General features: G+C 45.1%; 3 protein-coding genes across 4 annotated transcripts; all 3 read left to right on the forward strand.

Annotated features, from left to right (window-relative positions):
* The first annotated feature begins 359 nt into the window (after positions 1-359).
* LOC127294616 (uncharacterized) lies at positions 360-1,278 on the forward strand. The gene has a single exon (XM_051324469.2). It carries the CDS (start codon positions 437-439, stop codon positions 932-934), a length of 498 nt encoding a protein of 165 aa, XP_051180429.1. The 5' UTR covers positions 360-436; the 3' UTR covers positions 935-1,278.
* Positions 1,279-4,860: 3,582 nt separating this feature from the next.
* On the forward strand, positions 4,861-5,715 carry LOC127294615 (uncharacterized). Its single transcript, XM_051324468.2, has one exon. It carries the CDS (start codon positions 4,928-4,930, stop codon positions 5,435-5,437), a length of 510 nt encoding a protein of 169 aa, XP_051180428.1. The 5' UTR covers positions 4,861-4,927; the 3' UTR covers positions 5,438-5,715.
* A 16,203-nt stretch (positions 5,716-21,918) lies between these two features.
* LOC127294613 (uncharacterized) lies at positions 21,919-24,306 on the forward strand. 2 transcript variants are annotated; one of them, XM_051324467.1, is made up of 6 exons: positions 21,919-22,067; positions 22,158-22,227; positions 22,636-22,745; positions 22,846-22,960; positions 23,086-23,215; positions 24,288-24,306. In XM_051324467.1, the coding sequence occupies exons 1-5, from the start codon at positions 21,998-22,000 to the stop codon at positions 23,168-23,170; spliced, it is 450 nt and encodes a 149-aa protein (XP_051180427.1). In that variant the 5' UTR covers positions 21,919-21,997; the 3' UTR covers positions 23,171-23,215; positions 24,288-24,306. The 2 variants fall into 2 exon arrangements, with proteins under 2 accessions (XP_051180427.1, XP_071675015.1); XM_071818914.1 differs by lacking the exon at positions 24,288-24,306 and having other exon boundaries at positions 23,086-23,453.
* The last annotated feature ends 366 nt before the right edge of the window (positions 24,307-24,672 follow it).

Here is a 24,672-nt window from a genome sequence, read left to right on the forward strand (position 1 = left end):
AAGTGTTTCCATTTATACTGTAGATGCATGCGTGCACGCCACACTCCGCGACGAATTTAATGCTCCTGTGTGGACTGCACCGGGTGCACCTACCAGACCCGCACTTTCCATGAAACTTCTGCACGAATCTTGGCGACGCACGGACGGCCCATTTCGCTGCCCGCGTCGATACCACGTAGGCAAGTGTCGTCACTGGCGCTACGTCTACCCAGGAAAAGGTCCACGAAAGTGTAACTACGCACCGTGCCAATGCCCATGGATAAGCAAGCACTTGACCTTGACTCTCCCGTCCAGCGTCCACGCTGCAAACGCCTATATAAACAAGCACCGCCTTGACGATAAAACATTCGACACTTCGCTAACACAAGTGTGTCTAGTTACACAAAATCTCTCGGCGTGTACGCGACAGTTCGTAAGCTAATTCATTATCACAATAATGGAGGCGGCCAGAGGTAATGATACACGGTCGTCGACGGCGACGCTGCTGCAGCTGCTGCTGACCCTGTCGTCGCCGGCAGCGGCGAGCAGGGCCATCGCCAAGAATAAGCGGGTGCGGATGCCGGCCGAGCACGGCGGGGAGTTCAAGTGCCGGACGTGCGGCCGCCGGTTCGCCACGTTCCAGGCGCTGGGCGGCCACCGGACCAGCCACAAGCGGCCGCGGGTGCGCGCCCATGGCCTAGACCTTCTGCTCGGCGCGCGCCCAGGTAAGGCGAGGGGGCCCGTGGAGCACCGGTGTGGCACTTGTGGCCAGACGTTCCCGACGGGGCAGGCCCTCGGTGGGCACATGCGCCGCCACAGGCCCTTGTCGTCCGTAGGCGCCGCCGCGGCCGCCTCTTCGAAGTGGACGGAGGCGGACACATCATCGTCGTCGACGTCCGACTTGTCTTTCCAGCCTGATGAGGACGCATTTCCTACCTTTTTCGAGTTTATATGAGGGATTAGCAGCACTGTCTGATAGGCTTGGGATTGGTTCGTTTCAAGTGGTTTGCTCTACGCTTGAGGAACGCACTTGCGTGCATATCGCATGCATGCGCACGCACACACACCTTACTTTGTCAATATAATGGGTAGTGTGGTGATCTATTGTACATGGCAAATATGTGTAAATGTGTGCTATACAGCCAGTGGTGAAGTGAACGAATGCGCCACAAGTTTCATTTTCTTTAAAAAAAATTGTATTTTGAGAACGCACAAAAAAGGATAAATTACAAGTGCAAAAACGAGTTGCTTTTTTTTTTCCTTTTTTTTTCACAGCCAGAAATTTGTCCTTTTTTCTTTTCTGTAGCCTACATTTGAACTTCTTTACCAAAACTCCACAGAGAAATATAGAGAGCACGTGTGTACATATTTTTTGGACTTTTGAAAATTCTAAGTACTATTTCCGAATTTTGTAAGAAACGAGCTCACAATAGGATCCAAATTCTACGCACATTCTACACGTAAGACAAGTCAAGAGATGGGAGGACCGAGGACCTTGACTATAAAGGGATCACACAAGAGTCCAAGACCCCACTATAGGATGCAAGTTCTTCGCATCCATCAAAACGCAAGCCTTCAAGCCAACACAAGCCGGATAGATCTAGAGCGATCCGCCTAGTTTCGTCGTTATACATTGAGGTTCCCACCTAACTCAAAGTGTTCAACTATACTATTAGTACCAATCAAAGCAAGTCCTAGGGTTAATACTTACACAAGGGTCCCGAGCTTGGGTAAAAGTCGTGCCCCATTACCATTGGTGATATGAGCAGACCTCAATGACAAAAAAGAAGTATCCCCATCGTACGCTTGCGAAACATCTAGGTTTATCCCTCAATATGAAATAAATTTGCATCATCTAATTGTCAAAGGCCATGTCTTCAAGCTCATTCTCTGGACTTACTTGTTTTGTTCTCGCACCCACAATGAAAATCCTTGTCCTGGACTTTCAAGATAGGTTTGTGTGTACCACGTCCCTAAAGGTGTTTGACGCATACTATTGTAGTATTGTTACATAGCTCGTAGGTGTTTTTTTTTTGTTTACATCTTGTAGTAGGTCGATGTTTGTTGGCCAGTCCATGTATTTTGCATAGGCTGTTTTACTATTGTTGGTTTGCCCTTGCTTAAATTAAGTAATAGGTGTATGCATCGTAGAGAGAACGCAGATGCGGAGAAATACTACCTTAAAAAAACTAGCCTTCAACTTTCAAGAATACACTCGAGCATCATTGTCTTTTAACAAAAAATAGCTAGGCGGGCGATAGACCTATAACATGACCTATCTATTAATTGCCATCTAATTAACCATGTAACCATGCAATAGGATTGGTAGGTTTCAAAGATTGCATGCATAAGATTTCAAAGTTATTTGTAGCTTTCCCTTGTTAGCGGTTGTAAGTTTTAGAGATCACTTTTGAAATCAGCAAAATCAGTGCCTCCGAAGCAAGGGAATTCACCACACACCCCAATCCAATCTATGGTTATCTGATGATAGAATGGTCACACATGTTGAACAAGGAACTATAGATAGTAACGAAGGAAAGCCACCGAAAAATCAGCATCAGGCTCCAAATCTTCACCAATTGGTGAGAAAAAAATCTTATGCTACCCGTGTGAACGATTTGCCCAGCCATCGGACCACTAACAAAACAAGAATATCATGTCTATGTGAGAAAACATTGCATGTCCTCCAAGAGCACAAAACCCATCCAATGCGATAAGAGTGCCACCCTCATGCTCTCCCTAGAGCATATCCGCACACCGAGCCGCAAGCTCATCACCAACCTCATGGGATAACTCATGATTGCCTTGAACTTTGGAGGAGGCTTCTATGAGCGGCCATCCATCCTAGCTCACAAATGTGTATGTGTATCCTTGATGTTTCCACTTACTCCTGATTGAGTTGTTGGAGAGGTCAGTTGTACATTGAGATCTTCTTGATATTAACATATTATGCTTTATTGGAAAATGGGTCTATATGCATACATATGTGTTGCTTCTCGCTAAGATTTAGGCACTTACAATTTTTAGCCTCACATATTGCAGCATGGTTCTCATCAATACGTTTCATATACACACTTGAAGAGCAAACTATCCAGTTTTACTCACAAACGTATCGATCGACGGGCAAGTGTGTTTTGAGATACATGACAATGCAGTACTTTTGTTGAAGGCTTGGCAATAAAATGGTTGTGTGCATTCATACTGAGGCCTGAATATTTCCCTTAACATTCAATCTTACACAAACATATCGATCGACGCGTCAGTGTTTTTTTGAGATACATGACAATGCAGTACTTTTGTTGAAGACTTGGCAATAAAATGGTTGTGTGCATTCATATTGAGGCCTGAGTATTTCCCTTATCATTCAATCTTACTCATAAAATCGATATAATTATGCGTGTGATCGGTATAGACCATGCTATTTTAGATACATGACAAGGCATCGCGGTTTTCCGAACACTTGAAGAGCAAACCATTCAGTTTTACTCACAAATATACCGATCCACGCATAAGTGTGTTTTTGTGTTTTTGAGATACATGACAATGCAATACTTTTGTTAAATACTTGGCAATAAAATGCTTGTGTGTATATTCATACTGAGGCCTAAGTATTTCCCTTACCATTCAATTTTACTCACAAAAGCGATATAAGTATGCATGTGATCGCCTGATCGGTATAGACCGTGCTATTTTAGATAAATGACAAGGCACCACGTTTTGTCGAACACTTTGCAATAAAATGGCTGCGTGCATTCATACAGAGGCCCGAGTATTTCCCTTTTTCCGTAAATCGTGACTAAGACACTAGCTAGAAACCTCTCACACTCCACTCCACCATACGCATACCACACGCATGCGAATATTGAATGATTTGATGAACTTGACTGGTTATTTCCTCCTCATATCTTGTTTGGTACTCGACTTTTTTTGTAGACTTAGCGGGCATAATCCTCACATGGATTGGATGAAACCCCTACCTTTATTCAATCCATATAAAACCCCAATACCCAATCCACTAGGTAACAGTATTATAATGGGAACTAGAGAAAATATATAGTAGGAAAAATTGGAAAAAGTGGGGATTAAAGTAGCCCAATACACTAGAGCCAATCATGCTTTTAGCAACATAAGTGAGGATTTGAGATTTGATGAGGATTCCAACTAATCGTCACAAAAGCTCTAGTACCAAACAAGGGCTCATGAGGTGGCAGCATGACCTAGAAGCTGGCAGTTTTTTACATTGACTCGCTCTAACAAGTTTCACAGGATTAATATCCAAGTCTTTAGCTAGGTCATTGGCGGTACTATACTAGCCTTTGGGTGCAAAGTCCCGGTCTTCCACATGTTAACAAAACTACCTACCAGAGAATAGCTATTCCCTGGCCGGAGGCCAAGAAACAAGGGAAATATGGTAGATATATTGACACGCTCAAGTGTTTCCATTTGCAGCTACAACGTGCATCCACATGCGACGAACTCAAGAACGCGTCATTATTCCTACGCGCACGATTCCGCTATCGAGCCCTTGTCACTCACTACCAGTCTACCAAGCTCGCAGCTTCCCAGAAACTTCTGGCACGAATATAACTCGATCCAACACGAAGGTCACTTGCACACACCAATTAATGTGATGCAGCCTCCTGTCGTCATATGCACGTCCACGCACCAGACAAGCATCGCATCTATGATCCAGGCCGGGCTTGACTTGACTCCGCCCAATGTCTAGCTACCTTAGCTTAGCTGCAGATCACATCAGAATCAGATCCTGCTATCTACCTCTACGCGCATTAGTATACCTCGGCATGGCAGCGTGCAGCGCTCAAGCTTATATATATACTACTACATGGATTACATTGGCTTCACATCAGAAGTCCAGAACATTCCATTGATACATTAGAAGTACGTTTTCAGATCGACTTGTAGACGTTAATCGAGTAGCAAACTAGCAATGAACATGGCGAGAAGTAATGCACGGTCACCGCCGGTGAAGCTGATTCAGCTGCTGCTGACACTGTCGTCGCCGGCAGCGGCCAGCAGGGTGATCACCAAGTGCAGCAAGAACAAGCGGGTGCAGCTGCAGGCCCAACACGGCGGCGCGTTCGAGTGCCGGACGTGCGGCCGCCGGTTCTCCACCTTCCAGGCCCTGGGCGGCCACCGGACCAGCCACAAGCGGCCGCGGGTGCGCGCCCATGGCCTAGACCTCCTGCTCGGTGCTCGCCCCGGCAAGGCGAGGGCGCCCGTGGAGCACCGGTGTGGCACGTGCGGCCAGACTTTCCCCACAGGGCAGGCGCTCGGCGGGCACATGCGCCGCCACAGGCCCTTGTCGTCCGTGGCTGCCGTGGCCGCCGCGACATGGACGACGGAGGAGACCACTGAGACATTGTCGTCGTCCCCGTCGTCCGGCTTGTCTTCTGATCGTGATGACGACGCGTGGCCTACTTTAATCCAGTTTATATAAGGGAGGGATTAACAAGCTTGGGATTGAAGTGCATTGCTCTACGCTTGAGGAATGCACACTTGCATGCATGCGTGCATGCTCACGCATTATTACCTTAGAGATCTCATTATCTTATACTACGTGTATATCGTAAATGGGTAGCTAGTGAACTAGTAATCTATTGTAAATGGAAATTACGTGTATATATATGTGTCATGTACAGCTAGTGATGAAGTGAAACGAGTCCCTTTGGGACTACGTTTCGTACCGGTAGGTACATGCAAAAATTGCTTGGAGTTTTGGACATGTTCTTAACAAATCAAGCAATTCAATGCTTAATTTCTCCATATACTAACTCAAGTTTTAAAGTTTGTCACTCGTCAGTTCTAAAAGATATTGGACGACCCCGTTCACGAATCTAACACTGTCAACACCCGGATTTTTAAGTCCGAATGCCTATTATGTCATACATTGCAATCCCAGGAATATTGTTGTTGCGAGGCATAATAGTTAAGTATCACAGTCATCATTCATTACAAACCATAAGTCTTACAAATTGGAATCACATGATCCCTATTACACGAATAGTTGATCTATTGATCAACGAACAAACACAAGTTCATAGTTCAACATAGCGGAAGCGTAAGATACAAGGACTCTCTAGTCCACAGGCCAACGCTTGACGTCGGAAGGCGCTTAGTTGTCGTAGGCGTCCTGCTGGTCGTCTCCTTGATCATCTTCATACTCTGGCCATTTGAATAGCCAGGGACAAAGCCGTGAGTACGTTGAGTACTCGCAAACTAATACTAATGTAAGTGCTAGACATTCTAGTATGGTTGGCTAAGCTCTAGTTTATTTGCATAAAGCTAGTTTTAGTTCACAAAGTTTGAGAAAAGCTTATTCAAGTGCTAACTAACTCAAGTGGGAACATTAGTGTCATTCCCACCATTCAAGTGGTGATTTCAATTCAATCCACCACAAGTCCTTTCACCATCATCCTTTTCACATCATTTTCAAAGATATGACATCGGAAACTGTATGGCCTTTCCAACCGTCCGTAACCGTGGACGCGGCTATTCGAATAGGTTTACACTCTGCAGAGGTTGCACACTTGTGCCACAACATTTGATTTCATCCGTCGGGATTTCCCCGAATCATCGTAACACAGTACGCTGATCATCAACCATAACCTTTCACTTACGAATCCTAGTATGAGCACCTCTCCCCATGAGCTTGGCCTCCCAGTGAAGACCAACTGTCAACCTGGGAACTGCACAGGGCTTGGGCCGGACATTCACCTCATTTCGCATCATATCATATCATTTCTTTTGTGGTAGAGGCAGCTTTCGGCATAACCCCGATGACGCTTGTTTAGAGGGAACCCATACTAAGACGCATAAACTTCCAGTTAAGCCCTACCCATAATCAGGTATTGTGGGGGTACTTAATAATTGGAAAGGTATCGCATTCAAACCAACATCATTGTTTATCAAAAATCACCATCTTCTCTTGTTCACAATCACCTTCCAAAAATTATTCAATGGAATGCATCTTCATTCCAAGGTTTCAAAAATCACTTCTAATTCACATTGTTCCCATCTAGAGTAGTCAAGTTTTAATTCATTAGCACTAGCTCTAATTCATGAGGGGTGCTATCTTGCTTTGCTTAGAGAGACTAACTCACTACTCTAGTAATCAACTTGTACTTTGACCAAAGTTAACTATAAAAGTAACTCAATTAGAAAACAAGTAAAAACTTGTAAAGTAAAAACTTGGGATGGGTTCATATAAGAAAAGGTAAGAAACATGGTGCCTTGCCCCAAGGGGCTTTGCACTTTGCAAGAATATTAGCTTGCATTGGTAATAGCTTGCCTTGGTAGTTCTCAAACTGTTCCTCCTCCTCCTCTTGGTAGCAACCTTCTTCTTCGGCGTACTCTCCGGTGCTACCGTCTAAATTTGAATACGAGTATAATTACTCACTAATTCAATGGCTATTCCATACATCACATATAACACACAAACTACTCTATGCACACAAATAAATTAACTAGGGTGCATGGGTTGTGGGGGTTAAGTAGAATTCACTTCTTTGTATTTCATATGTAAATGATAGTTTCCATAGGGTTCTTGAGAAATAGTTTCCTCTCATTGAAATCTTCTTAAGATTTAATTTCTCAAACAATCATGGATGAACTCATATTGACCTAAGTCAAATGTTCATCATCATCATTTGGGAAAATGATTTAAATGAGGTGGATCACCTCATACTATTTAAATAACACTACATTTGATTTAAATCTCAAGTAATTCATATAAGAGAGTTTGGGACCAGGGGTCCAAACATCCCATGAATTCATGTGAGACAAGTTTAAATGAAGTATAAGACTTCACATAATTTGTTTTAATAGTTTTGGACAATATCAACTAGTTAAACTAGCCATAATATCCATTCATTAAACCATGGCATGATCATACAAAGTGACCACACCATTTTATTGCATAAACAATTAGTGTAAGTCAAATGTGAGCTATTAGAGTTGGAATTAACTTAATATCTATTTTGGTTGATTTTTAATAATTATTTGAATAGGGAAAAGTCCCTGTCTTGTTATTTTTATCACATTTATTCTACAAAGAATCTGACCATGGGGCCGGTGGCATTGGCTAGATAATTTCAGTAGCTTTCCAACCATATAAAGTTCACTAAATTTGGTTTAGCCAATTTGAAACTATTGATTTTCAAAGTGGAGGCAGTATTCAAATTTATTTGAATTAATTAAATCTAGTTTGAATTAAAAGGCCGGCGGGAAACGAAACTGGGCCCGATTCGAATAAAAATGGCCCAGTCCAGCCCACCACGGTCCACAGACGCGCGGGCTGCCTGACAGGGTGGGGTCCGCCTGTCAGCGGCTCATAACGCCCGAAGCGGTACCGATCAACGAGAGGCGTTGGATTAGAAGGGGATCGGAGGGCCGTGGTTCGTCGTCGTCTCCGACGAGAACCCGACGGTGCAGCGGCGGCAGTAGGGGGTGGGAGAGCTTACGGCGGCTCCAGCAAGGGTTGGCAATGTGCTCGAGGTAGATGTGGACGACGGCAAAGCTCCAGGTACAGGTGGCGTCGCCTGAGGTGGCTCCAATCGACGGCGGCGTCCACCAGGTACGGGCGGCTCCGGCGACGATCAAGTGAGTGGAGTGGTGGTGGCGAAGCAGTGAGAGGTGGGGAGTGAGCTGGTGTCGTTGGTTTGGTCCAGGGAACCTCCTATTTATAGAATCGAGAGAGGGTTGCGGGGCAGTGAGGTGGGCGACATGGGCGCGGCTGCTCCGGCGAGCTATCGAGCTAGGCGAGGGCGCAGGTGTGTTCGTGGCGTCGCCACGGTCCTCTGAGTGGCGACAGCTTGGTCGGGGAGGGCCTGGCGGTGTCGCGTTTCTTCCATGTCCGTCGCGTCCGCGGCGGACCAGGGTTGGCTTCTCCGGCGACGGCGGGTGCGGGTCGTGGTCGAGAGCGTGTCCAACGGCGTCGCGGTGTCGAGTGCGTGCTCAAGGCGCTCGCAGGGGGTCCAGGGCGTGAGCGAGGTGGCTGCGCGGCGCGTGGCCAGTGCGCGTCCATGGCGCGCATGGTCGCGACGCGAGCGGCATACTGGCGGTTTTGGGCGCGCGTTCTCCGGCGTGTGTCGTCGTCGAGCTCGACAATGGCGATGCTAGGGTGGCGTAGGAGTCTCGTTGGCGCACGGTGGCGAGGGGGCCAGGGCAGTGGTGCAAGGAGAGGAGAGGGAGCTCGAAGAGCTCGGGGACATGGCCGGCATGGCCATGCCCTAGCTTGCTCTCTCTCTCTCTTAGCCTCACTATGCTCCATTTAGGGCTTAAGGGGACCAGGGAACATAATGGAATAGGTTAGGGTAGTTTAGGTTAGGTAGATTCACTATTTGCAAATAGTGTGTAATAGTGTCATATTTGGAAAATGTGAAAAATGTCCAAGTTTGAATTAATTCAAAAGGTGAAAGTTTTTGAAATGTGAGTGTTGATATTAGTTGTAAATGACCAGAGGTGATTTGAGGTGGTGGTGGAAAAATTAGAATTCAAAAGTTTGTCAAAATGGTTAAGTGGGGAATGTTCCATAAGTTAAAAAGTTGGAACTTTGGATGAGCATTGCTCATGATCAAGGATGAATTTGGCATGATGATCTTCATCAAAGTTGCTCACCTTGATGTTGACTTTGAAATGGTTCAAAGAGTTAGCAAGAATTGGTTTGGGAAAATTGAATGGCAAGGGCTCAAAGTGGTGATCAGACTAGAATTGTCAAAATTGACCATTATCATATGTGAGTGGGATTTGTGTTTGAAATTCATTTGAGTTGTGAAACTTTGATTCCAAAAGTTGTAATAAGGGTTTAATAACATTATTCAACTAATGGTGAAGACCAAATAGGTCTAGGGTCAAAATTTATAAAAATGCCATAGAGCATATGTTAGGGTTTTTAGGGTTTTTCAATTATTGGAATTTCTTCCTCTTTGTTTTATTTGGTTGGTGATCTTCATATGATCACACTAGGGTTTTAGAGCATATCAAATACAAGTAAAAGCAATCATCATGGCATATCACTCAAATGCACAAGTCCTATGCATGGTACTATATGCAAATAGAAAAGTTTTTGTTGGTTTGAAATTTTGTTTTCTGGAATTCTCTAACTTTCTTTTTATTGAAATTTGGGGTGTTACAAACCCTTCCCCCTTACAAAAGATCTCGTCCCGAGATCGAAAAGAAAGTTAGGTACTAAAGAGATCTGGGTACTCCTTCTTCATGAAGTCTTCGCGTTCCCATGTGGCTTCATCCTCGGTATGATTGCTCCATTGGATTTTCAGAAACTTGATGCTTCGGGTGCGGGTGGTTCGGTAAGCTTCTTCCAAGATGCGAATCGGCACTTCGCGGTAAGTCAGATCCTTGTTGATATCCACCGATCTGTGATCGATGTTCTTGAACACTTCGGTCTTTTCCGGGACTTCAAGGCACTTCCGGAGAAGTGAGATGTGAAACACGTCGTGCACAGCCGACATTTCTTCAGGCAACTCCAGTTGATAAGATACTTCACCTCGGCGACTGAGGACTTGGAAAGGTCCGACATAGTGGGGTGCAAGTTTTCCTTTCAGTTGGAACCTTTGCATTCCTTTCAAGGGGGATACTTTGAGATAGACAAAATCGCCGATCTCAAAAGTCATCTCCCGACGTCTCTTGTCGGCGTAGCTCTTCTGTCTGGATTGCGCAGTCTTAAGGTACTCTCGGATCTTGTGGACTTTCTCTTCGGCTTCACGAAGAACGTCAGGGCCGAAAACTTGGCTCTCTCCGACTTCTGACCAGTTCAGGGGGGTACGGCACTTCCTTCCGTACAAGGCTTCAAAGGGGGCCATCTGTAGGCTGACTTGGTAACTATTGTTGTAAGAGAATTCTGCGTAAGGTAGGCAGTCTTCCCACTTGGATCCGTATTCCAGTACGCATGCTCTAAGCATGTCTTCCAGTATCTGGTTTACTCTCTCAGTCTGTCCGTCGGTCTGAGGGTGATAGGCGGTGCTGAAATTTAGGCGAGTGCCTAGTCCTTCATGCACTTTCTGCCAGAACCTTGAGGTGAACTGTGATCCTCTATCTGACACTATCGATTTGGGGGTTCCGTGTAGAGCGACTATTCTGGAGATGTAAAGTTCAGCTAACTTTGGGCCTTGATAGGTGGTTTTGACGGCGATGAAATGGGCGACTTTGGTCAATCTATCGACCACTACCCATATTGAATCATTGCCTTTGCTGGATTTGGGCAGTCCGGTGATAAAGTCCATTCCTACGGAGTCCCATTTCCATTCCGGAATCTGGAGGGGTTGTAACAGTCCGGCGGGTCGTTGATGTTCTGCCTTGACTCTCTGACAGATGTCACACTTAGCGATATAGCTACCGATCTCTCTCTTCATTCCGTGCCACCAAAATTGTTCTTTTAGGTCCTGGTACATCTTGGTACCTCCGGGGTGGATTGAATAAAGGGTGTCATGGGCTTCTTGCAGGATGACTTGTTTCAAGTCAGAGTCCGATGGTACGCAGAGACGTTCTTTGTACCAAAGAACTCCGGCTTCGTCTACGGTGAATCCGGGGGCTTTTCCTGCGGCTATCTGTTTCTTGATTCCGTCAATGCTAGCGTTATCTTTCTGGGCTTCCTTGATCTGACCAACCAAGGTGGGTTGCAGTTCTATGCTGGCTAGGAATCCTTCACTAACAAGTTCAAGTCTGAACTGTTCAAACTCTTGATGCAAGCTGGGCTGTTCAGTTGCGAGCATGGAGTTCAACTGACACGGCAGTCGACTCAAAGCATCCGCTACCACATTGGCCTTGCCGGGGTGGTAGTGAATCTCCATGTCGTAATCCTTGATCAATTCGATCCATCGGCGTTGTCTCAGGTTCAGCTCCTTCTGGGTGAAAATATATTTGAGGCTTTTGTGGTCAGAGTAGATCTCGCATCCATTACCCATGAGGTAATGACGCCAAACTTTCAGGGCTAAGACCACGGCTGCAAGCTCGAGGTCATGGGTTGGGTAGTTCTGTTCATGTTGCTTGAGTTGTCTTGAAAGGTAGGATACAACCTTGCCTTCTTGCATAAGCACGCATCCAAGTCCAGTCTTGGAGGGGTCGCAATATACGTCAAAGGGCTTTGCGATATCTGGCATGATCAGGATTGGGGTTGTGGTCAGTCTACTCTTGAGTTGTTGAAAGCTCTCTTCGCATTTGTCGGTCCACTCAAACTTTCTGTCCTTTTTCAGCAGTTGGGTCATTGGTCGAGCGATGCTCGAAAAACCTTCTACAAATCTGCGGTAGTATCCGGCTAATCCAAGAAAAGCGCGGACCTCGGTTTGTGTGGTTGGGGCTTGCCATTCCATAACAGTTTTGATTTTGGCGGGATCTACGGCAATTCCTCCTGCAGACAAGATGTGTCCCAAGAATCCAACTTCTTCCAGCCAAAACTCACACTTGCTAAACTTGGCATATAACTTGTGCTGTCTAAGGGTTTCTAGGACAATCTCCAAATGCTGTTCATGTTCCTCTTCGGACTTGGAGTAGACGAGGATGTCGTCGATGAAAACAACGACAAACTTGTCCAAAAAGTTCATGAAGATCTTATTCATGAGATTCATGAAATAAGCGGGGGCATTGGTCAGTCCAAACGACATGACGTTGTACTCATACAACCCATATCTGGTGGTAAAGGCAGTTTTTGGGATGTCGGTGGCTCGGATCTTCAGTTGGTGGTATCCAGTTCTAAGATCAATCTTGGAGAAAACTCGGGATCCGGTGAGTTGGTCAAACAAGTCTTCGATCTTGGGTAAGGGGTATTTGTTTTTGATGGTGACATCGTTAAGCTTACGATAGTCCGTGCATAAACGATTTGCACCATCCTTCTTGTCGACAAACAAGACGGGGGATCTCCAGGGGGATGCACTTGGTCTAATCAAACCTTTGGCTAACATGTCATCTATTTGCTTCTTCAGCTCCACAAGCTCGGTTGCGTTCATGCTGTAGGCTCTCTGGGCTATGGGTCCAGTTCCGGGGATTAACTCGATGATAAACTCGATATCCCGATCCGGGGGCATACCGGGTAGATCATCCGGAAACACATCAGGGTAGCGACAAACGACCCTGATTTGATCCAGAGTTGGCTTGGATACACTTTGGTTGCAGGTAAATTTTCTGGGTAGTTTTTCAGAGACGTGCTCAACTACGATACCGGTGCGGCTAGTCATGGTTATGGCTTTCTTGGCGCATTCTATCAATCCATTGTGCTTGGACATCCAGTCCATTCCTAGGACAACTTCCAAACCCTTGGTTCCAAGTATGATTAGATTTGCAAAGAAATCTACATCATGGATTTTGATTGGCACATTTTTGCAAAATTTTCGGGCTTTGGTGGTTGATCCGGGGATTTGGACTATCATAACATGTTTCAAACTGAGAGGTTGAATTTTACTTGTTGATGCAAAGTCTTCGATGACAAAAGAATGAGATGCTCCGGAATCAAACAACACTCTGGCAGGGATGTGGTTGACAGAAAACATACCCAGTACAACATCTGGTGCTTCCTGGGCTTCTTCGGCGTTCATGTGGTAGAGGCGGCCGTTGCGGTTGTTGGGGTTGTTGGGGGCAAACTTCTTGCCGGTGGAGACACGGCGTTGCTGCTGAGCAGGTGCAGCGGTGTTGCCGGCGAGCTTGGCAAGACGCTTGGGACACTCGTTGGAGTAGTGCCCCACTACACCACACTCATAACAAGTGATAGTGGTCTTGTCCTGCTTGTTCGCAACGGGGACGGCATTGCTTCCGGTTCTGGGAGCGGTGTGGGTGTTGGTGTTGTTGTTGTTAGGGGCTCGGGGTGGAGCGCGGTTGTAGTTGTTGTTGTTGTAGTTGTTGTTGTAGCCTCCTGGCTTGGAGTTTCCTCCACTCCGGTTCTGATAACCGGGGCGAGAGTTCTGCATCTGGGGTTTGTTGTTTCTCGGAGTGAAACCTCCGCTTGAGCTAGGGCGAAACTTCTGGGGGTGGCTTGATCCACTCTGATTCGCCATGCGGCGCTTGCGGTTCTCATTGGCTTGGTTTAACTTGCCCTCCATCTGGATGGCGGAGTCAACCAGGGCTTCGAGGTCGGCGAAGGGGATGTTGACGAGGACAGTCTGCATCTCATCATGCAGTCCGTTTAGGAATCTCTCCTTCCTCTTCTCAACGGTGTCGGTCTCATCAGGGGCATACCTCGACAAAGTGAGAAACTTGTCGCGGTATTCAACCACCGTCATGCGACCTTGTTTCAGCTCACGGAATTCATCCCTCATCTTCTTAATAAGACCCGGGGGTACATGGTACTTGCTGAACTTGAGTTTGAAATCCTCCCAAGTCATGAATTGGCCTCCGTTCATGGCGCGGGTGCTTGTCCACCAAGCTCGGCTGGTCCAGCGAGATAGTGTGTGGCGAACAAGACTTTCTCGTTGGCTTCCACTCCGGCTACCTCCAGATTGTTCTCCATAGTCTGGAGCCAATCGTCGGTGTCGAGGGGCTCCTCGGTCCTGCTAAACACCGGAGGGTTGGTGTTTTGGAAGTTCTTGAGCTTGGATCCGGGGTGGTCATGATTTCCATGGCCTTGGTTGGCGATGTTCTGCAAGGCGATGAGGTTGGCTTGGCGTTCGGCTCTTTCGGTTTCCCGGTCTGCAAGCATGGTTTGCAACAGTTGCAGCATCGCGTCGTTGGTGCGATTTGGAGGGGCCATCTGAAGATGTAGCAGATTATGAGATAAGAGGGAACATTCTATGGTTCATTTTGGTTAAGTTTGAAAAACATTTGAAAACTGGTAATCTTTTCATGACAAACATAACATTCATTCATTCATGCAACACATAGTACAAACTACACACATACTCCAATGGTTTTAAGAACCATTCTCATGCTACGATACAAGGGACGGGATACAACTCACACCTACTATAAGTGAACTAGTGCTACTACTCCTCATCATCGACATCGATCGGGACGTAGTCGTCGGGTCCTGCCTCCAGGAACTCGTAGTCCTCCTCCTCGGTGTTCTTGTCCTCCTCAAAGTCGTTGTCGTCACTCAGGAAGGCGTCTCCTCCCTGAATGTCGATGCCTCCATCGTCATCCTCCAGCTGACGAATCTGATCCTCCTGGGCCTTGACAGTGGCCTCAAGTGACGCGATCCGGGCGCGAAGGCGATGAATCGTAGCGTCCTTCTTGGCACGTTGTTGGCGAAGGCTCTTGCGATCGTTGTTGAGTAGCTTGATCGCCTCACCCTGCTCGGTGATGTGAGCGTGGGTCTGGTTCGCGTAAGCGCGAGTGGCGTCGAGGTCCCTCTGAGTCTGGTAGAGCATGAAGTCCAGGTGCTCAGCATGGTGCCTCAACTCCGAGTGCGGCTGCAGCTCCATGGGCACTCCCGCGGCATCACGCCTCACCAGGTGGGCGTAGCGAGAGGCGAGGATGCTCACCACGTTCTGTCCACAAAGGAGCGCAAGTGCCTCCTGAAGACCACGTGCGAGTCCGTCGAGCCAGTTGCTCTCGCGGAAGGAGAAGAGGATCCTCTCCGAAGTGGGAGGCTCCATCTTGCCCCTCAAGTCGGCAGTGATCACCCACTGCAACTCTCCTCCGGGCGTGTCGTCCAGCTGAACCCCGTGAAACTCGGGGTGTGGGCGCCCAGGGAAGTCAGAGAGGGCGTTGAGGTCGTGCTCGAAGATCAAGCTTCCTCCGTTCCCAAGCTGGTAAAACTTGGTGTTGATGGGTTCATTCAGCGCCATCTGAAAGAGAATTGGATGAGTAAGTTAGAGAGTGCAAAGTGTGGCAAAGTTTTAAGTTGATTCAAATAAGATAGAACATGATTCATCAAATTTTGGCAAAGTCTCAAAGACAAGAGTGTAGTAAATTTTCACAAATAGTTTCTTTCATTTGATTTCAAAGTTAAATTTTTCAGAACGCCCATTCTAACTAAGGTCTTCTAAGGTCAAACAATGGCTCTGATACCAACTTGTCAACACCCGGATTTTTAAGTCCGAATGCCTATTATGTCATACATCGCAATCCCAGGAATATTGTTGTTGCGAGGTATAATAGTTAAGTATCACAGTCATCATTCATTACAAACCATAAGTCTTACAAATTGGAATCACATGATCCCTATTACACGAATAGTTGATCTATTGATCAACGAACAAACACAAGTTCATAGTTCAACATAGCGGAAGCGTAAGATACAAGGACTCTCTAGTCCACAGGCCAACGCTTGACGTCGGAAGGCGCTTAGTTGTCGTAGGCGTCCTGCTGGTCGTCTCCTTGATCATCTTCATACTCTGGCCATTTGAATAGCCAGGGACAAAGCCGTGAGTACGTTGAGTACTCGCAAACTAATACTAATGTAAGTGTTAGACATTCTAGTATGGTTGGCTAAGCTCTAGTTTATTTGCATAAAGCTAGTTTTAGTTCACAAAGTTTGAGAAAAGCTTATTCAAGTGCTAACTAACTCAAGTGGGAACATTAGTGTCATTCCCACCATTCAAGTGGTGATTTCAATTCAATCCACCACAAGTCCTTTCACCATCATCCTTTTCACATCATTTTCAAAGATATGACATCGGAAACTGTATGGCCTTTCCAACCGTCCGTAACCGTGGACGCGGCTATTCGAATAGGTTTACACTCTGCAGAGGTTACACACTTGTGCCACAACATTTGATTTCATCCGTCGGGATTTCCCCGAATCATCGTAACACAGTACGCGGATCATCAACCATAACCTTTCACTTACGAATCCTAGTATGAGCACCTCTCCCCATGAGCTTGGCCTCCCAGTGAAGACCAACTGTCAACCTGGGAACTGCACAGGGCTTGGGCCGGACATTCACCTCATTTCGCATCATATCATATCATTTCTTTTGTGGTAGAGGCAGCTTTCGGCATAACCCCGATGACGCTTGTTTAGAGGGAACCCATACTAAGACGCATAAACTTCCAGTTAAGCCCTACCCATAATCAGGTATTGTGGGGGTACTTAATAATTGGAAAGGTATCGCATTCAAACCAACATCATTGTTTATCAAAAATCACCATCTTCTCTTGTTCACAATCACCTTCCAAAAATTATTCAATGGAATGCATCTTCATTCCAAGGTTTCAAAAATCACTTCTAATTCACATTGTTCCCATCTAGAGTAGTCAAGTTTTAATTCATTAGCACTAGCTCTAATTCATGAGGGGTGCTATCTTGCTTTGCTTAGAGAGACTAACTCACTACTCTAGTAATCAACTTGTACTTTGACCAAAGTTAACTATAAAAGTAACTCATTTAGAAAACAAGTAAAAACTTGTAAAGTAAAAACTTGGGATGGGTTCATATAAGAAAAGGTAAGAAACATGGTGCCTTGCCCCAAGGGGCTTTGCACTTTGCAAGAATATTAGCTTGCATTGGTAATAGCTTGCCTTGGTAGTTCTCAAACTGTTCCTCCTCCTCCTCTTGGTAGCAACCTTCTTCTTCGGCGTACTCTCCGGTGCAACCGTCTAAATTTGAATACGAGTATAATTACTCACTAATTCAATGGCTATTCCATACATCACATATAACACACAAACTACTCTATGCACACAAATAAATTAACTAGGGTGCATGGGTTGTGGGGGTTAAGTAGAATTCACTTCTTTGTATTTCATATGTAAATGATAGTTTCCATAGGGTTCTTGAGAAATAGTTTCCTCTCATTGAAATCTTCTTAAGATTTAATTTCTCAAACAATCATGGATGAACTCATATTGACCTAAGTCAAATGTTCATCATCATCATTTGGGAAAATGATTTAAATGAGGTGGATCACCTCATACTATTTAAATAACACTACATTTGATTTAAATCTCAAGTAATTCATATAAGAGAGTTTGGGACCAGGGGTCCAAACATCCCATGAATTCATGTGAGACAAGTTTAAATGAAGTATAAGACTTCACATAATTTGTTTTAATAGTTTTGGACAATATCAACTAGTTAAACTAGCCATAATATCCATTCATTAAACCATGGCATGATCATACAAAGTGACCACACCATTTTATTGCATAAACAATTAGTGTAAGTCAAATGTGAGCTATTAGAGTTGGAATTAACTTAATATCTATTTTGGTTGATTTTTAATAATTATTTGAATAGGGAAAAGTCCCTGTCTTGTTATTTTTATCACATTTATTCTACAAAGAATCTGACCATGGGGCCAGTGGCATTGGCTAGATAATTTCAGTAGCTTTCCAACCATATAAAGTTCACTAAATTTGGTTTAGCCAATTTGAAACTATTGATTTTCAAAGTGGAGGCAGTATTCAAATTTATTTGAATTAATTAAATCTAGTTTGAATTAAAAGGCCGGCGGGAAACGAAACTGGGCCCGATTCGAATAAAAACGGCCCAGTCCAGCCCACCACGGTCCACAGACGCCCGGGCTGCCTGACAGGGTGGGGTCCGCCTGTCAGCGGCTCATAACGCCCGAAGCGGTACCGATCAACGAGAGGCGTTGGATTAGAAGGGGATCGGAGGGCCGTGGTTCGTCGTCGTCTCCGACGAGAACCCGACGGTGCGGCGGCGGCAGTAGGGGGTGGGAGAGCTTACGGCGGCTCCAGCAAGGGTTGGCAATGTGCTCGAGGTAGATGTGGATGACGGCAAAGCTCCAGGTACAGGTGGCGTCGCCTGAGGTGGCTCCAATCGACGGCGGCGTCCACCAGGTACGGGCGGCTCCGAGCTTCAAATTGGGGCGGCTCCGGCGACGATCAAGTGAGTGGAGTGGTGGTGGCGAAGCAGTGAGAGGTGGGGAGTGAGCTGGTGTCGTTGGTTTGGTCCAGGGAACCTCCTATTTATAGAATCGAGAGAGGGTTGCGGGGCAGTGAGGTGGGCGACATGGGCGTGGCTGCTCCGGCGAGCTATCGAGCTAGGCGAGGGCGCAGGTGTGTTCGTGGCATCGCCACGGTCCTCTGAGTGGCGACAGCTTGGTCGGGGAGGGCCTGGCGGTGTCGCGTTTCTTCCATGTCCGTCGCGTCCGCGGCGGACCAGGGTTGGCTTCTCCGGCGACGGCGGGTGCGGGTCGTGGTCGAGAGCGTGTCCAACGGCGTCGCGGTGTCGAGTGCGTGCTCAAGGCGCTCGCAGGGGGTCCAGGGCGTGAGCGAGGTGGCTGCGCGGCGCGTGGCCAGTGCGCGTCCATGGCGCGCATGGTCGCGACGCGAGCGGCATACTGGCGGTTTTGGGCGCGCGTTCTCCGGCGTGTGTCGTCGTCGAGCTCGACAATGGCGATGCTAGGGTGGCGTAGGAGTCTCGTTGGCGCACGGTGGCGAGGGGGCCAGGGCAGTGGTGCAAGGAGAGGAGAGGGAGCTCGACGAGCTCGGGGACATGGCCGGCATGGCCATGCCCTAGCTTGCTCTCTCTCTCTCTTAGCCTCACTATGCTCCATTTAGGGCTTAAGGGGACCAGGGAACATAATGGAATAGGTTAGGGTAGTTTAGGTTAGGTAGATTCACTATTTGCAAATAGTGTGTAATAGTGTCATATTTGGAAAATGTGAAAAATGTCCAAGTTTGAATTAATTCAAAAGGTGAAAGTTTTTGAAATGTGAGTGTTGATATTAGTTGTAAATGACCAGAGGTGATTTGAGGTGGTGGTGGAAAAATTAGAATTCAAAAGTTTGTCAAAATGGTTAAGTGGGGAATGTTCCATAAGTTAAAAAGTTGGAACTTTGGATGAGCATTGCTCATGATCAAGGATGAATTTGGCATGATGATCTTCATCAAAGTTGCTCACCTTGATGTTGACTTTGAAATGGTGCAAAGAGTTAGCAAGAATTGGTTTGGGAAAATTGAATGGCAAGGGCTCAAAGTGGTGATCAGACTAGAATTGTCAAAATTGACCATTATCATATGTGAGTGGGATTTGTGTTTGAAATTCACTTGAGTTGTGAAATTTTGATTCCAAAAGTTGTAATAAGGGTTTAATAACATTATTCAACTAATGGTGAAGACCAAATAGGTCTAGGGTCAAAATTTATAAAAATGCCATAGAGCATATGTTAGGGTTTTTAGGGTTTTTCAATTATTGGAATTTCTTCCTCTTTGTTTTATTTGGTTGGTGATCTTCATATGATCACACTAGGGTTTTAGAGCATATCAAATACAAGTAAAAGCAATCATCATGGCATATCACTCAAATGCACAAGTCCTATGCATGGTACTATATGCAAATAGAAAAGTTTTTGTTGGTTTGAAATTTTGTTTTCTGGAATTCTCTAACTTTCTTTTTATTGAAATTTGGGGTATTACAAACACTCAAACCTTCTCTGCATGCCATCAAGTTGATGCAAAGTCGGGCGAAAAACCGTAAAAAAATCTGACTTTTTTGCAGCTTGAGCTACATATAGCTCTTTTTTCTTAGAAATTTTTAAACGATATTTAAAGGTTTCAAAAAATTGGGAAAACAATTCTTGATGTACATCATATTGTGACCTACTTACATGCAAAAATTAAACTCGAAATACATTATATTCTAGTACGCACAAAAAATGACAAAATATGACATATTTTGAGGTTTTGAAATTCTGCACTGTTCGCTACTATAGATGTCAGATTTATACAACCCCATATATAAGGTATTTTGAGTTAAAATTTCAAACAGTGGTAGAACACAACATTGTCGACATCTATATTTATTTTCAGATTTTTTTTGAAAGTTTAAACTGCGGATTTTGAATTTTTCAAAAACGAGCTACATGTTTAGACTTGGATCAAAGATTCAAGGTTGATTTCTTTGCTTAACACTATTAACCTAGAAGCATACAAACTAACTAAATTTAAGAGTTTAGACTTGAAAGTGTGTGATAGATGTGAGAAAGTGGTAACCAATAAATTAACTATTTTTCAAGTAAATGGAAACTTTATAACTTGTTCAAATTTATTATAAAAAAATAAAAAATAGGAAATATAAAACAAAAGAAAAGGAGAGCAGGAAAGAACCAACCTGAGGTTGGGTGGTTAGGAGGATGGTTGTATCCCCAACCCACCAGAGTTCAAACCCTAGGTTTGACATCTGTGTGTCTCATAAAAGGCGGAACATTCATTCAGTGGGAGGCGACGTTCCCGTCGACAACGAGGCGCCTGTGGTGACTTCGTCAATTTTAAGATCAAATCCGCCGGCTCAGTCTTACGGAGGTGCTCATAGGGGTAAGGTGTGCGTGTGTGTGTTCATAGGGGTGAGTGTATGCGCATGTATGTGAGCGTCTGTGCTTGTACTGTGCTTCTCAAAAAAAAAAAACACAGAAAAATCTCACATGTTTGTAATGTGCCATAACTAATGCAGCCCAGTTAGGGGTGTTTGTAGGCATGAGGAGCCCCCGCGAGTTGCTTAAGGTGCAGAATAGAAGCTTAGGTATAGAAGCTCCCACATATGGACTCGCTTCTTTTTGAACATCTATTGTGCTCGCGTGTGAAAGACGGTCGGCTGGTGGGTTGGCCCAGTAGAGTGCAGCTTTCATTTTTCATTTTATTTCTTGTTCTGGTTTTTTACTTTTGTTTCTTTATATTTACTTCTCTTTCTTGTCTTTCATTATTTTTTATGTCAAGTTAAGTGGAAATTAAGTTGATATAGGTATAAGTGTTGATAAGAATATTTTAGAAAATTGACATGAATCATTTGTGTATAGTTCAAAAAATGCTTACAAGGATTTTTTCGCAGATTTTTTAAAAACATGTTCATGGGGATCTAAAAATATTCATACTGTTCAAAAAGCATGTTGATGTGAAAAATAAAAAAGTTCACACAGTTCAAAATAGTTGTACCTGGGCCGGCCCACCCATGCCAGCCCTTGAGTACTTTCAAATAGGGTTGAATGTTGGCTGCACGAATCCTTGGAAGAAAGCCCAGAACAAACTTCGGGCTGGGCCCGGGCTACCGCACAACACAAGTACAGAACTCAACTCTGGGTCTTCACTTCCGGCAGCCGTTGCTCCTCCGCCTCCGCCGCCTTTGCCGAGCGCAGCCGGGCGCGTCACTTCTCCTATGGCTGCGGACTGGTCGTCGGCGCGCCGGGCGTGGGAGAAGTGGACCGGGAAGCACGTCGGCTCTTCCGGTCTCCCCTCCCCTCCTCTGCCCCTTCCCTGATTCACTCTTCGCTCCTCCTTCTGGTCTCTCGTGGGAACTAATCCCCATCCTCTTGCAGGGATGCCAGTTAAGGCGGCGCTGCTGCTCAACTACGACCCGACCGGACCATCTCGTCTCCTCCCCATCATGTAAGTCTCACCCCCCCACTCCGAGAGCACGGGTAATCTAACGGGCATTTCAGCCGTTGCAGGTTTGGGGGTTGGCGATGTCAATTTAGTTCAGTCTCGATGCTTCAATAGCTAGAACGTTGCATATGAATATGGAATTGTGGCTGTTTGACTGAAACTGGCCTGGAATGTTGGTTGTAGTTTAATACGAGTATCAATAATATTCCAGCCACAGCTACTGAAAGTTGCATTTAAAATGCCAATTTGATAAACTAAACTTTGGGATGCATTGTTTAATATGTAGTTCAATTACTGAATCGAAGATTAGAAAGATACAAACTGTCAAATATGTGATCCCCTTTTCATTAAGCTACATGAATGTTGAGAAATTCCAGAAGTTGGAAGTCACAATCTTATTGACCTGTCCAGAGCAGAGCAAGAGGGAGCAAGATTTACTGCGGTTGATCTGCAACCGTTCATGGATTTCTTTAGAAGGAACAATCTGCAGACAGAGTTCTTCTCTATTGGGCCAAACCAATGTGAGTCTAAATCTTCCTTACTGCCTTAGGATAGTTTATTAAACCTGATCATTCCTTGTTATCTCCAGCAATATTGTGATTGCAAGTTACACATATGCAGATTTAGTCACCTCAATCCATGCGCACTGGTTTTGTGCCCGTTGTGTCAACTCAACAAAACACGAGGGTGAAGGAGTTTTGGTTATGCAGATTGGAGCTTACTTATTGGTATCTATGTACGTATCTCCTTGTTCAACTTTTAATTCATAAACACATCTATCATGTTTCCTTTAAGTATTGTTAGTATACAGCTTGGTCTGCCAAAAGTAGTAATCAATTTACATTGGTATCTAATGCATAGGTATGATGGTTCACTTGGTTCGGCTTCACAAGCAATGATGGCTGTCGATCAGTTTGCATGGCACTTTAACCGGAGAACACATTAACTGCTAACTTGTACTACCTCTGATCTATTATCGACGCGGGCACATGTAAGCTACACCCTCTACACCACTCAGCGCTATTTAATCCGATCGGAGGTAGTAGTAGTAGCGTCTGGTTTACTATGAACCTACAACTTGTTATTTTCGAATCATGGTCTGAAAATACAGTGTCTGACTTGACAAAATGATATCAGTAGGTTCTTAGTGTAATAACTAAGATTCTCCAAAATGTAGCTGAATGTAATCGTACAGTATTTCATGGTCATGTGAGATATATTTCCACCCAGTTTCCTGAGCCATTTTTTTGTCTACTTTAATATCACACAATGGTAATATAGTGAAATTACTATATTGGTTAGAAACATGAAACTAGAGTGAACATTAAAAGTTTATCAGGGTTGATGTGTCATCCAAGATCCGGTTTGACATAAGCTAACGAAAACATACGGATATTCGATGTATAGTTCCATGTTTGACAAAAAATTGTACAGCCTACAGAAAGATTTGTAGTTACATTTATGAGCATTTACTAAATTTATTGGCTTCTTTTACTCGATACACAATTATGGCTAACTAGAGCATACCTTGTGAAAGCCCTCCACATTATACATATCCATGGCGTTTCGCTATGTACCATCAAGTTGAACGGTTTAGTAGTTGTCCTTGAATTCCATTTTATGGAAAATGGAAGCTTTATTACCCCTGGCTGTTGGGCATGAACAAATATTTTGTTTATTCAAGATGTTACTGTTATTTACGCTATCTCTTGGTGCTTAATTCATTGTTATGTTCCTCCAAAGGGAAAATGCTTCATGTTTATACTAAGTAGAATATATAGCCATTCTGAATCAGTTTGTCATCCAGATTAATCAACTTTCTCTACAAACATGCTAAAAGACTGGGGTGTTGCGTCATAAAATATTCTTGCACGTGCACAAATTATTTTGAGCAATCAGCCTATAAGTACATGCATTTTAGAAATCATTCTTTTGTACATGCATGTTGCACATCAGTTAGTTTGTCATGACAAAATAGGGCAATTATTCTCATAATCGACGCAGTACGAGGTGAAACTATTGCTTAATCTGTACTGTGTTTCCTGATGCGAGTCTGTGCGTAGCTTGTAGGGGTGACCCAAATATATGGCTGGAGTATGACCTGCAAGTTGGTGACATGATCAGCATTGAACTGTTGGACGAAGGCGGTGAAACTGGTGGTGCCTGGTAGGTAGAGACAGCAGCGGTGCCACCGTGCACCCATGGCCGTTAGCAAAGATTGGGCACATCCCCAGGCCCCTCATTCCTCGCTCTTGCGCTATGTCTAACTGGACGTGAATGACTTGCATATGGCTGTTGTTCCACCAACGTTCTACAAGTGCCTGAGGGTGTGGATAAGAATCCCACCACTGCCTTGCAGCGTGGGGGTGTCTGTCTGCCGCTGGTGTGATGAGTGGGTGCAGATCGCCTGTCACGGCGACCAGATGGTGCTGAGGGGAACTTGTTGAT

The sequence above is a fragment of the Lolium perenne genome, chromosome 4 (genome assembly GCF_019359855.2).
Source record: "Lolium perenne isolate Kyuss_39 chromosome 4, Kyuss_2.0, whole genome shotgun sequence".
NCBI classification, from domain to species: Eukaryota; Viridiplantae; Streptophyta; class Magnoliopsida; order Poales; family Poaceae; genus Lolium; species Lolium perenne.